Genomic DNA, 14,356 nt, shown 5'->3' on the forward strand with positions numbered 1-14,356 from the left:
TGATCTATTACTCGTTCTAAATTTAGCAATCATGTCAGTAAATAATATTTCAGAATACAAGATGTACTTGAGCAACCTCAGATTTATTACAGCACCAATATATTATTCCTCTTGAATACAAATGTTTTTTTCCAGAAAAGCAAACTTGAGAAAATTGCAAGTATATTGTCATACACTGAGTATTTTTCCTATTATGTCCAGTGGTTTTAACCTACATTTTATGGTGATCTTGATATTATGATTTGATGACATCATTGTGCACATGCCAGAAAAGTAAATGTCACAATTCATGACTGGCAAATCCAACCGGAAACAAAAACTCATACACAACATTAAACTACACATGCTGTGCAGTAACCTAACTGAAAACAGAAAAGAAAGAACATTAATCCCATAGTAAAGACTCTTATGATCTTCTGATAAGTTTCACCTCATGTTATATTCTTTAATTAAAATGGAGCAAGGTTTGGTCTGTTCGGTTTCAAATGCAAAACCATATAAGACAAAGTCAAAGTGAACCGCTAAAAGAATACATCACAAGTACAATGAACAACCAGAAAAGGTGCATTGTGACAATGCACAGCTCGAGCAGCCACGCTAAATTAAGAGGTAAATTATTCTGATCCAGACATCGGAACACCACATTTGATCATTTCAGTTTATCGCATTAACAGTTTCTAATCTATATGCAATTACATTACCAAATGTAAAGTAAAACAATCCAGTTACAGCGTCAATAATCAACCATTGCCACCAGTTCTGAAAAAAAAAAAAAATCCACAGTTTATTGGACCTTTTGCTGAGTAAAGTTGTTTCTGGTGTTTATAATTTTCACAAAATATGTGTTTTTTATATATTTCTTTTTTTTTTTTCTTAAATGTATAAAATCAGATCCAGTCCAGGATGTCAAATGGACAAACAAACAGCAGCTTTACATAACTTATTTACCCACGGTGGATTATTTATGATCATTTGGTTGAATCATCTCCATTGTATTACTAAACTGAGTTAAGAATGCAGAGATGCACGTCCTGCCATTTTAGCGATTGGATCACCGCGGGTCGGTGTGATCAGTGTCCATCTGAAACCAAATCAATGCAAATGGTCAGTAGATGGAGGGAATCTTGTAAAAGACCAAGAAATCATAATCTGATTCAGTTTGACTCTTACCTCCTTTAGAGCTCTTACTGGGGTTGGGGGTTGTGGAGTATTTCGAAGGGTATCGGATAAACAGACGGTCTTCCTCCTTCTTGATCCAGCGCAGCAGTTTGGTGATGGCGTTGATGGCACAGGTTTTCGTGACAAGGGGGCTGAAGCACGTGTACAGCTCAAACTTACTCGTGACCTGAAATGAGAAATTGAATTCACTTGCTTTGGGCAACTCGTAATTAACCTGAGAATATTTTCAAGGACGCAGCCAAATAATCAATCACAACGCGACTCCATTTGGAGCAAGGTCAGGATCCTAATTTGCATAATCTGCCTTTTGACTGCCGCTCGGAGGCCTTGAAGGTAACTCGATCTTCAAGGTCTTGCCGGAGAGCGTGTGAAAGCACCAGGCGAGGTGGAAAGCACAACATCAACATGTTTTGCTCTCAGAGTACTGAGAACAGATGCGTGTGACAGCAGTTACTGTTCACATACCCAGGCCAGCAGAGTCTCGCGTTCGGCCACGTGGTAGATGAGCTTGAGGGGGCGTGAGGTGCTGTGGATCCGGCTGTGCATGTCTCTGTACAGGTCCAGGAGTCTCGTCTGCTCCTCCTCACTGCCGTAAGGGGCCTCCATCTCTGGGCTGCGCAGAGAAGCCATGAGACAGAGAAAAACAATGGTGTCTTTGTGCTTTAAATCTCATTTCTGTACGTCATTCATAAACATTTTCGGATATTATATTAGTGGTCCTACATTGTAAAGAACATCTCATGACAAACAGAGTGCTCTCAATAAAAGCCAATGCATTTGGCATCAAACAATAGAGGATAAATGAAGAAAACGTGCTTTCGATTTCTGTCCTTGGTGAAATTAATTTGGGAAATATGTGAGAGGTTTACAGTGAAAATATTAAGCTCAAAGATACTGTTAAAAAGTTATTTGTGGAGATGCTGAGGACAAATCAGCATTAGGGAAAGGCTTGTTCTCGTTTGCAAAGTGTTTGACAAAATCCATAAAAAAAATTGCCAATTGAAAACAAGTAGTTATTTATGTATTGTTAATATAATATAGCACTTCAGATTTTTAATAGCTTTGATTTAATAGCCTGATTTTCGTATAAAATAAAAGCTATTATATCTTGCATGAAGAAAATGAAGACGTTTTATGTAACATTACAATAATGCACTTTCAGTGTTATTTTTTTTATATATTTTTTATTCTGACAAAATAGAATAGAATTTTAATATATGCATTTATCAGCCACAACATAAAAATTATATTTTGCATGAGGTTAATGAGAATTAGAGGAACAAATGTGGTAGACAAAAAGCACCTTGGAGAAACTCAACAGCAGTGCAAAATATGAAAAGACAATGCAGAAAAGCAGAGCGCATGTGGCGTCCAAGACAACACTTGTAGTCCATTATAACATCTATAAAGACAGCCTTCATGCTTTCAATGTGGAACTAGGCAAAGCTAGACAGACTTTCTTCTCAAATATTATAAACAAAAACATAAATAACACACGCACTCTTTTTGCTACTGTAGAGAGTCTAACAACCCCCCCCCCCCCAAAAGCCAGATTCCCAGTGAAATGCTCTCAGACAGCAAATGCAATGAGTTTGCTTCCTTCTTCTCTGAGAAAATCAATATTATCAGAAAGGCGATCAGCATATCCTCATGTGGCACTGACGTAAGACAGATCAGACCACATCCTCAGAAAGTTACTATGTCTGATTTCGAAGAAATTAATGGTAACATTTTGGAAGAAACAGTACAGCACCTTAAAACATCAACCTGCGCTCTTGACACAATCCCCACCTCCTTTTTCAAAAGTGTGTTAAACTGTTTAGAAGCAGATCTCCTAGAAGTGGTAAACTCCTCACTTCTCTCTGGGACTTTTCCAAAGTCCCTTAAAACTGCAGTTGTCAAGCCCCTCCTGAAAAAGAGCAATCTGGATAGCAACATATTGAGCAATTACAGACCAATCTCAAATCTTCCTTTCATAGGCAAGATCATTGAAAAAGTTGTCTTCAATCAGCTGAACAACTTCCTAACCTCAAATGGATAGAAATGGACAATTTTCAATCTGGTTTCCGACCACATCACAGCACAGAGACAGGGCTCATAAAGATAATAAACGATATTCGGTTAAATAGTTATACAGGCAAAACATCAATTCTGGTACTACTCGACCTCAATGCTGCATTTGACAGTCGATCATTACATACTTCTTGATAGGCTGGAAAACCGGGTCAGGCTTTCTGGGATAGTCCTAAAATGGTTCAGGTCATACTTAGGAGGGAGAGGTTATGTGAGTATAGGAGACCATAAGTCTGAATGGACATCCATGACATGCAGAGTCCCTCAAGGCTCAATTCTTGCACCACTCCTGTTCAACCTGTAAATGCTCCCAATGAGCCAAATAATGAAGAAGAACCAAATTGATGAAACACAAATCTATTTAGCCCTATTGCCTAACGATTACTGACTCTATGTGCCAATGCATTGAAGAAGTCAACAGTTGGATGTGGCAAAACTTTCTTCATTTAAACAAAAACAAAACCGAAGTCATTGCGTTTGGAAACAAAGATGAAGTTCTCAAGGTGAACGCATACCTTGACACTAAGGGTCAAACAACTAAAAATCAAGTCAGGAATCTCAGTGTGATTCTGGAGTCAGACCTTAGTTTCAGTAGTCATGTCAAAGCAATAACTAAATCAGCATACTATCATCTGAAAAATATTTCAAGAATTAGATGCTTTGTTTCCAGACAAGACTTAGAAAAATGTGTTCATGCTTTCATCACCAGCAGGGTGGATTATTGTAATGGACTCACTGGCCTTCCCAAATATACCATAAGACAGTTGCAGCTCATACAGAACGCTGCTGCCAGGAATTCTGAGGAGAACCAGAAAATATGAACATATCACATCAGTCCTCAGGTCTTTACATTGGCTCCCAGTTACATTTAGGATTGATTTTAAAGTATTATTACTGGTATTAATCACTCAATGGCCTAGGACCTCAACACATAGCAGATATGCTCACTAAATATAAACCTAACAGATCACTCAGATCATTAGGATCACATCAGCTAGAAATACCAAGAGTTCACTCTAAGCATGGCGAGTCCGCTTTTAGCTACTATGCCAGGCGCAGCTGGAACCACCTTCCAGAAGAGATCAGATGTGCTCCTACAGTACTCACATTCAAATCCAGAATCAAAACACAAACACTGTTTGACACACTCAAAACACTGTTTAGCTGTGCACTGATTACACTGTACTTTATTTTGCATCCTCCTTTTTATTCTAAACTGAACTCAAATTGCACTGAGAATTGGGTAAGAGAGATGAAACCATGCTGATGGCCGGGGTCTGTGGTGGAGTAGTGAGTTTGACGTGATTAAACTCAAAGTTTTGTGGGGTGCGGACTGGATTGATTCCGGATTGATTCCATTCCTAGAGCTTCCGAACAAATTGGTTTTTGGGGTGCGGACTGATGACAGTAAACCCGAGGTCAGTCCTAGAGATTCTCCTGTCCGATTTTAGGGAAAAATCGGGTCCATCGGAGACGTCCAATAGATTCCTTAGGCGCCAAAATAACACCACAGACACAGTTTAATCACCATGGGCCAGTTGTTCAAAAAGTTTATTCTGGATCAGAATGATCTGGATTTGGAAATCCCATGTTTTGCTATCCAGGATCAGGTAATCCATCTTACTTTTGTGCCGGTTTTTCAAAGCAAAATTGGATTGGATCACCCTGATCTGGATGTAAACTTTTTGGTCATGGTCATTTAAAAAATATGAGATAGGGAAAAAAATAATATTTCAATGCTTTTGTGTTCTCTTTTTTTTTTTTTTCTCAAAAGCTTCGTATAGCGTTCAACAAAAACACTTTTGTGTTCCCTTTGAAAGATCTTTTGACTGGTTCATCTCATATGATTGTGCCAATGTAGTTTAGAAACAGTGATAAAACAAACAAATAATATTTTTGTTTGATTTTTACAGCTGTTTGGGGATTATTTAATGGCGCCATCAAAAGCAAAATAAAAATATGAGTGTGTGTGTATATTACATGATACAAATGTTGTATTTTTGACCAATTTTAAAGTTTTACTACATTTTCTTCCTGGAATCCACCTTGAAATCTTACCCCCTGTTGGGATCAGGATAATCCTGTTTTTTTGGATCAAAGTTATCCAAATCCTACTGACAAGTTTTGAACAACACAAACTGAAAGTTTGATCCAGATTAAAACTAGGATTGGATTCCATGATCTAATCTGATTTCAGATTCCTTCTTTCCCTTTTGAACAACCCATTTTCAAGATTTGATCCAATCCGATAACCAAAATCTGATCAGCTTACCTTTGAACAACTGGCCCCATGGGAAAATCTCAGAATAAAACTGGGAGTTGTGAAAAATGTGATACACCGGTGTTTTGCCAGATGAGAAGTTTATCTATGTATCATCTTTTTACTCTTTTAATTCATTTTATAAATGTATCATATATCTCTTTTAATTTCTTTAATAACCGTTTTAATTTTCTGTAAAGCACTTTGAATTGCCATAGCGTATGAAATGTGCTATATAAATAAACTTGCCTTGCCTAAACTCTCATGAAAATGCAGATCTTAAAGGGATAGTTCACCCAAAAAGTTTTATGTAACCCCATTGTTTGTAACCCAAACCCCATTGACTTCCATAGTATGGAAAATAATGCAATCGAAGTCAATTGGGTGCATCAACTGTTTTGGGTTACCGACATTCTTCAAAATATCCTCTTTTGTGTTCAGCAAATGAAAGAAATTCATACAGGTTTCGAAACAACTTGAGGGTGAGTAAATGATGACAGATTTTTCTTTTTTGGGTGAACTATCCCTTTAAGAAAATAAAGCCTTATTTTAGTTCCATTTAAATAAATATATAATTTCTTATTTATTTTGCGATGAAATATGAGATGGACATGTTCTCAAAAGATTTCATGAGACTCTCAATCCTCAACGCAAATGACTCACCTGGTGAACTGCGTCAGCTGCCGATGGTTGTCTGGCACGTCGAAGGGCTTGTACATGAAATGCCTGAGGTCAGACACACCCACCTGACTAACGCTGTACGAGTGAGCTTTCGATATGGCGTTCAGCGCATTTTGCGCTTGCATAGCCTCCTCGATCTTCCTCTTACACTCGGCTACCGAATAAAACGCCTCTTTATCGGTGGAGAGAAGAACCAGACAAACAGTACATTCAGGAGGGTCCAGATAGGAGATGTATGCATAAAAGTAACAGTCAGGGTTAAAACTGGGCAGGCAGATGGGCGTCCAGATCTCCCCGGCCTGGAAGGCGGACGACGCCCCAATGAGGTTCAGCAGAAGGTGGAGGTCGGCAGGTTCCAGTCGGGCATCGTCGATGACCATCTTTTCTTGCACTATGGTGAGCAGCTGGTTCTTGGCTATGAGGATGGAGAAGACCAGGTTGGGCGTGATGGCCTTCTGGAGAATCTGACTGAGGGAGTCCCTGAGAGATGAGGCCAAGGGGAGACAGTGCACAGCGCAGAGTAAGAGGCTGGGGTCTGAGTCCACAAGGTCAAGGAGGCCGTCGAGAATCTTCTCCGAGCCGGCCAGCAGACGACGCAGGTCGTAGTTTTTCTTGTGCTCGAAGATGCGGGTGATGCTGGCCTGCGTGAGCATGCTGACGATTTGGTTGTAGACGTAGAGAAGCTCATTCCGGAGCTGCTGCTCTGACTGACGGCTGCTGGAGACGGACACCAGCACCAGAGGACCCCGCTGCATGAACACAACCGTGTGCTCGTCTATCAGGAGAGAATAAACCAGATGAAGTTATTTAAGCCGTTATTTAAGTAGATGATTCATTGACACCAGCTACGTTTTTCACAAATGTGAACAATATACACTACCGTTGAAAAGTGTGGGGTCAATAAGATGTATTAACAGTTTTCACAAAAATATTAAGGAGCAAAACTCTTTTTAACATTGATAATGAAGAAGAATTGAGAAGAAATGTTTCTTGAGCACTAAATCAGCATGTTAGAATGATTTCTGAAGGGTCGTGTGACACTGAACACTGGAGTAATGATGATGAAAATGCAGCTTTGCCAAAAGGAATAAATCACATTTTAAAATGTGTTCAAATAGAAAAGTTATTTTAAATTGTAATGATATTGTAAAATATTACTGTTTTCACACAATTTTTTATCAGATAAATGCAGCCTTGGTAAGCGTAAGAGAATTCTTTCAAAAACATTAAAAAAAAGAATACCACATTTTTTAACAGTTGTGTGTTTTTATATAAAATTTAATTAAGAATAGAAAATATATTTTTCCCTTTAAAACTACAGCTAAATAACTTGGTAACTGTTGGTAAAACTGAGTCACATACATTTATTGTATGCATGTTTGTTTGTTTGTTGTTTCCTTAAAAAAAAAAAATTGTTCATAAAAATGTATTCAACAGATTTACAATAAAAGATAGATTGGTCTTGTCTGACAAACTTTGCACATTTTTACTCACTAAAAAACAGTTAAAGGTACAAACCTAACAATATTCAACTACATGAAAAATCAAATAAGTGAAATTAAATTATACACTTAAAGATCCCTGATTTCCTAGTCAGTGTCATGAGATAGGGAGGAGCTTGCTCATTATAGAGAGCACCTGATTGGACAAAGATTTGCATACGCCCCTGAGTGCAAGATGAGTCATCAATAATTCTGGTCTGTTTTCCCAGAAGAGAAAGATTATGAGTAAATGAGCAAATAAAGCATGCCCTTTTCCATCAGTTCGACGTCACAAAGAACTTACCGGAGTAGACTGAACGGATGATGTTGTCTCCACTTTGCACGAAGGACACCAGCGCCATCATCACTCCCATAGTGGAGGACAGAGCCTCCTCACTTCCATATCGGGAATAAATGGGCTTCCCAGCCTCGCTCAACACAAACACATGCTTCCTGTGCTGTCTCCAACTTTCCGCCGTCACATCCTCGTTCCTGTGCGAAGGGGGTCCCAGAGGTGTGGCGGTCTCGCATAGAGGGGACGAGGCTCCTTTGATTCCCATTCCCTGCTCTTCCATCTTCCCCCGGGCTAACACAGTTACAACAAACTCACTCGAGTCATCATGGCCATTGTCAACTAATGCAGAGTCCTCGGATGCTTTCCCAGAATCAGTCTCCGAACCACCAGCACACAGAGACCTGTCATCATCGATGTGGAGCTTCTGCATATCTGTTGAAGGCTCTTGCGGTTGGTTGCTCTCCTCTGATGTAGGGTCTGCTGAGTCCAAGAGCCCCTCTGGGTCTGAAGGCATCATGTGATCTTCATTCACACAGTGGTTTTCTGATGGGACCTCACTGTCTGAATAAGCAAAATCTGGAGAGTAGAGTAGAAATCTGCATCAGCATGGTACCCACTGTAACACAAGTTTAAATTAGTAATAAAAAGGCACCACCCAAAACATTACCTATCTGATCAAGACATTGTGGAAGAATGGATGGATCAAATATCTTCACTTCCTCCATATTCCCACTCTGTTGACTGCTCGGATCCATGACAACATGTAAAACAACTGAATTTAAATTGAGAAAGTGACTTAATGACACCCATCAAATGACAAATATATCAGTAAAGCATTTAACTAATAAAGGTTCGTACTTCGTGTATAACAGTAAAGTCTAACACGTTTAATCTGATTAACGTTACTGCTGTTATCCCATCTCTGCACGGCTCGTGGAGTTTAACACCGTCACGCACGTCTTCTGCCGCAGATAGTTTAATAACAATGAATGACTTCGATAAATAACATTAACTGGTTAAAATCATAGAACTATTAACCAGATTACCGGACAGAAAGCTAATCTACGTTATTTATGGGAAAAGCTAATAATCTCCCCGATAAATGACTCCTCGAGTGAACAATTTCACTACTCGTCATAATCACATTCATGTCTGGTGGAATAAATTATTAACGAACATTAAAAACCAAGAGCATATTTCGTTTTTGCTCAGCGCAACTGACTCAGCCGCCGGTGCTCCAGGAAGCTTGACGTTAAAAACACTGCAAAACAAATATCCACAACCACTTCCGGTTGGCATATTTCAAAATAGAGGACCACAATGAAATACAATGTAAGCATATTTAAAAGTGCGAGACGACCAGTGAAAAATAATCCAGTCATTTACTATGTATAATTATATTTACACTTACACACACACACACATATACATATATATATATATATATATATATGAGATTTTTTTTTTTTTTACTTTACTAAAAAACATATACATATTACAAACTTTTCTTTTACCAATTATTGTAGCAGTTTGATGATATGCGTTATAGTATGTTAAGATATTAGTTAAGATATTCAATACAGAAATTTCAGGTTTCACTAAATGCTTTTGACAATGTACAAACATCAACATATGATTTTGAATTGTTTATTGATTCTCTTTATATATCCTGCAGCTTGCTGTGCTGCATTGGTCTATATAGCAAAAATTAGGGGGGAGGGGGGAGGTCACAACATTTTCAACATTCATATACTAATTAGTATAATTTATTGTGCTCAAATAATGAAAACACCTGATAATAATAAACAGTTGAGATGATATTTTTAATATTAATTTTACAATGTTTATTTAAACATGCACCTAACTAGGTCCATGGAGTTTAATGAAATGAAGGAAAATGGGTTAGCAAAAAAAAAAAAAAAAAAAAAACCCTGGGAAAGATCAGTATACAGTGGTATTTATAAAGAGGGGTGAGGATGAAACATTGCATGGTGTTGAAATAAAGAAATGCAGCTGTTCAATGGTTTGTGCTGCAAGTTATGCTGTCCAATATATCAACTGCAGTCTGGAGAAGATTCTCTGTGCATTGCGTTTTTCTTCAAGCTATCGAGGTATTCTTGTTGTGAAGCAGCCAGAACTGAAGCCAGAACGTCGTCATCTTCCCAATCTGTTAAACCTAAAAAAAAATAACCACCTAATTAACAAAGACATGAATTATAAGTTAACAAACATTTCTACTAAAGCGTACAATGCCGTACCAAAGGCAGCAGGTGACATATCCTGCATTAGTGTCCTGTACCCCCGGGTTGGGTAGAGAGACACATGGGAAGAGTTGGCAGAAGACTGATGACTTGGACCTTGAGAAGAAATCAAGAAAGAACCGGTTAGTAAGCGAGAAGTGTGCATTAGCGCAAGTAAAGAAAACATTCATATACAGACCTGGGGCACATGGTGATGGGGGTTTGGGAAGAACCAGTGAGGCTCCTGCTGGGGAGGGGGGTTTGACGGTGGGTTCAAGGTGAGCCGGGCCTGGATGCTCTGGAGAGGGGGCGGAGCTGCGCTGGCGAGGGGACCTGCATCCCCACTCCTCAAAGCCACTGGATGTGGCGGCTGTGGCAGAGCTGCAGGTGGCACTAGCTTTACGAGGCTGAATGGAAAAGCAGAGAGGGAAGTGTGTCAAAGTTGTTTGTTTGAACTTGCTTTGATTTGGTCGTGGGATGGTGTCATACCTGTCTCGCTTGCTTCTCTTGGTCCTGAAGCCACTGCAAGTAGGACTCGCGGGCCACCTGTTCCTCGATGGCCTCATTGGTGGCCTCCCAATCTGATGCTCTCTTCTTGTCCTCCAGCATCTGCTGCTCAATCCAAGACTCCTCAGACGTCTTAATAGCGTTTTTCATGAGACTCTGGTCAGCGTACTACATAGAGACAGTATAACGGACATTAGCAGAGAAAAATCCTCATATAAATAAATACTTGTATTTACGTGTCTTATTTACAACACCTACCCCCGGTTTAAAGGAGGGGAGGCCCAGCCCCACCCCAACACTGGCCTTGTGGGGATTGACCACAGAGTTATAATGGATGTTCTTGTGGTAACTGACACGTATCGGCTCATCGTTGTTCTCTTGGATGCCGTGGAACGTATTAATTGGCTCTGTAAGACGGGATTTGTCAAATAATATTAAAAACGTATTTCCTCTTCTATCCTAAAATACACCACAAACAACCTATTAGATGGCAGGAATTCAACAGACATTAACTAACCTGCACCATTCTGGTAAACCTCCACCGGCCGGTTGTACATTTCTGCCATGGCCTGCATCTCAATGTGGTTCCCATGGCAGTTGTTCTTCCTTTTTCTGTTAATGTATGTGGTGAAATCCTCTGTGACATAACTCGAAAAGTAATCCGCATTTTTCGTCTGGAATTGAAGCATAAACAATGAATCAAAATGGCACATCAGTCAATAATTAAAAGAAGAGGTAAACTCACATTTCAAAGCCAATTATTTTTTAATTGCAAATAATTTATTCTTGAATATTTAACTGACTCACCAAGTAATCCATACACTGCTTCCGTACCACATCATGCATATCTTGGTCCCCATATACTTGATCAGCTTTAAAAAAAACAATGACACATACATATATAGTTATTATTAACTAAAACCATTGAAATCGTTTTATGTAATTGAAATAAAGCTAAAATAAAATAAAATGTATTATTAAAATAGATATTACATGAAAAACCTAAACTTAAAATGAAAAACTTACACTTAAAAAACTTAAATTAAAATGTAAAATGCTGCCTTAGTAAATAACCTAAATGAAATACGTTTAAGATAAATATTTTAACATATATATATATTACCGACTGCTCTGAAAAGACATGCTCCATCTTCCTTCATTTTTTTTATTTCAAAGCCTTTCTTTTCACTTAAGGCTTTCTCAAACCATTCTTCTTGCTGTAGGTCAAAAAAGAAAAAGAAAGAAAGAAAGAAAGAAAGAAAGAAAGAAAGAAAGAAAGAAAGAAAGAAAGAAAGAAAGAAAGAAAGAAAGAAAGAAAGAAAGAGTGTATTATAGTACAATGAATACATATGACATTTTTCCAATTTCCAAAACAGACAGTGTCCCCAAAAAGTGTTTGGACAATTTAAGATTAATAGGAATGGGAAAATGGAAATTTCATTCTCATTACAAGCTCATTTGACTTTCTAAAAAATCATTTGTTTTCCACAGAAGAATAAAAGAAAACGTTCACTTTCAGTTTTTGTGGGGGTTAATGTAGGGTTATGTTGATTTTGTGTCACAAAACTAAGACTGTATGTCATAATTATGATTTTTATAATTAGATCACCTCAGCAGATATAGTATCTATATAGTAGATATAGGCTTCAATAGAGTAAAGATATAAACAATGAACCAAAACTGTAATAATTAAAGAGATAGGCTAGCTCATCCAAAAATGAAAATTCTGTCATTAATTAAACTCACCCTCATGTCGTTCCAAACCCATAAGACTTTCGTTCATCATATTTTTTTTTTTATAAAATCTTGAGAGCTTTCTGTCCCTCCATTGACAGCTATCCATCCAACTGACACTTTGACGTCTCAAAAAGTTCATAAAGAGATCGCACAACTAATCCATATGAATTGTCTGGTTTGTTCAAATATAAAAACATTCATCAACCCACACATCAGTTGTGGTAAATGGACACAAAAGCATGTTTGCTTGATGTGCGAGAACCAATAAGGTTCATTCTCGTGTTACGCAGCACTTTTGATCTTCCGCAAGAACCAATGAGATTTGTTCTCATGCGTCAAGCAGTTTCGGTTGAGCTTCTGTTTATGTTTGCTGATCAATGTTTATATGTGAATAAAAGCCTAAATTCAATCTGTTCATCATAAAAAGCGATTGAGTCTCTTCAGAAAATTTGGACTAAATGGCTCAAATCATATGGATTTGTTTTACGATTTCTTTATGAGCTTTTTGAAGCGTCAAAGTGGTAGTTGTGTAGCTGTCAATGGAGCTCAGATTTCATCAAAAACATCTTCATTTATGTTCCGATGATAAACGAAAGTCTTACAGGTTTGGAACAACATAAGGGCGAGTAAATGATGACAGAATTTTCATTTTTGGGTGAACTATCCATTTAAAAGACTCAAAACAACCAAAAGTCAAACAGGTTTGGAAGGTGCATAAACTATGGCATTTGGGTAAACTATCCCTTAAATGCACAGTTTCAAACATTTGAATTTTATTGGGTTAAATTATTATATAGTTAGCTCTCAGCATGCTTGATGGGTCATTCAAACTGGCACAGAAAGCAGTCTAGTAAGAAAACTGTCAATATCCAGAACCTGCTCGACCGTGGCGGGATCCACAAGCTGAAGTCTGGCCGCATTCTCATACTCATCCTCACTGTTGTTGCCTCCAGCTCCCTCTTCGGGTTCCGATACTGGACTACCGCCCCCTCCTCCTCCTCCTCCTCCCACTCTACCTCCTCCACCTGTCAAACCGCTGGAGCAGACCGCCTGCCGTCTCCGCTTGCTGAGTCCAGGTCCCGAGCAGCAGCTTCCAACACCACCTGTGCCGCAGGGTAACTCGACACGACCTGCGACCGCAGCCGAGTTCGAGCTCCCTTCGCACTGCACGACCGGAGCTCCAGCGGCACCGGGCTGTGGGGAGGCCTGCTGGGGGCGAGCGCTCGCCTCGATCCGCCGCTCCTCTCTGGACGTGTGCGGTGTGGCCTGGTATGTCCACGGCGGCGGAGAGGCCCTGGGTCGGGACCCCGATCGTCCTGCGAGTGGATGAGGGTGCGACTCAGAGCCGCCTCGTCTGTCCGCTTCGTCCGTATGATCAACGCCACCGGCTGTGGAGGCCGGTTTCTTCTTTGGGAGGATTGTCATCGCTGGCCAGCTTGCGGTGATTTGTGTTGTAATGTGTTACAACACGGAGACTAAAACGGCCTTTCAAACTTGTATATAAACAGTCTTTTTGATGCATGTATAGTCACCCCCGTCCTGACATAATACGAGGTGTCGGTGAAATAATACGGTCGTCACAAATCTTTCAGTTTCGAGGTTTTTCTTTCGTAACAACGACCGACCGAGAGTTTGACACAAACATCAACAAACCACAATGCGATTTCACGTCACTTCCGACGCCTGCTCTGCTTCTTGTTGACAAAATGGGCTCATATTGCTTTGCACTGCCCCCTACCGCATCAACCCTTCGATAGACTTACGGTGGTTTTTGACCCATTTTCAGTAAAGAAAATCTTATTGAATACCACACATTAGACACATTTGTTTTGGTGACAGTATATACGCAACATATTTTTTTATATTTAACTATTTAAAAATGTATCGGTGAACATATATGTTA

General features: G+C 39.3%; 2 protein-coding genes across 3 annotated transcripts; both read right to left on the reverse strand.

Annotated features, from left to right (window-relative positions):
* Window positions 1-64: 64 nt before the first annotated feature.
* mon1bb (MON1 secretory trafficking family member Bb) lies at window positions 65-9,229 on the reverse strand. 2 transcript variants are annotated; one of them, XM_082155703.1, is made up of 7 exons: window positions 8,828-9,229; window positions 8,637-8,741; window positions 7,979-8,545; window positions 6,176-6,968; window positions 1,645-1,792; window positions 1,171-1,345; window positions 65-1,081 (listed from the first exon to the last, which is right to left on the reverse strand). In XM_082155703.1, the coding sequence occupies exons 2-7, from the start codon at window positions 8,722-8,724 to the stop codon at window positions 1,071-1,073; spliced, it is 1,782 nt and encodes a 593-aa protein (XP_082011829.1). In that variant the 5' UTR covers window positions 8,725-8,741; window positions 8,828-9,229; the 3' UTR covers window positions 65-1,070. The 2 variants fall into 2 exon arrangements, with proteins under 2 accessions (XP_082011829.1, XP_082011828.1); XM_082155702.1 differs by having other exon boundaries at window positions 8,637-9,229.
* Window positions 9,230-9,602: 373 nt separating this feature from the next.
* On the reverse strand, window positions 9,603-14,102 carry otud5b (OTU deubiquitinase 5b). The gene is made up of 9 exons (XM_082155705.1): window positions 13,330-14,102; window positions 11,840-11,933; window positions 11,524-11,588; window positions 11,234-11,390; window positions 10,975-11,123; window positions 10,699-10,884; window positions 10,409-10,616; window positions 10,228-10,326; window positions 9,603-10,145 (listed from the first exon to the last, which is right to left on the reverse strand). The coding sequence occupies exons 1-9, from the start codon at window positions 13,876-13,878 to the stop codon at window positions 10,024-10,026; spliced, it is 1,629 nt and encodes a 542-aa protein (XP_082011831.1). The 5' UTR covers window positions 13,879-14,102; the 3' UTR covers window positions 9,603-10,023.
* Between the last annotated feature and the right edge of the window lie 254 nt (window positions 14,103-14,356).

Source organism: Leuciscus leuciscus (assembly GCF_965113295.1).
Source record: "Leuciscus leuciscus genome assembly, chromosome: 23".
NCBI classification, from domain to species: Eukaryota; Metazoa; Chordata; class Actinopteri; order Cypriniformes; family Leuciscidae; genus Leuciscus; species Leuciscus leuciscus.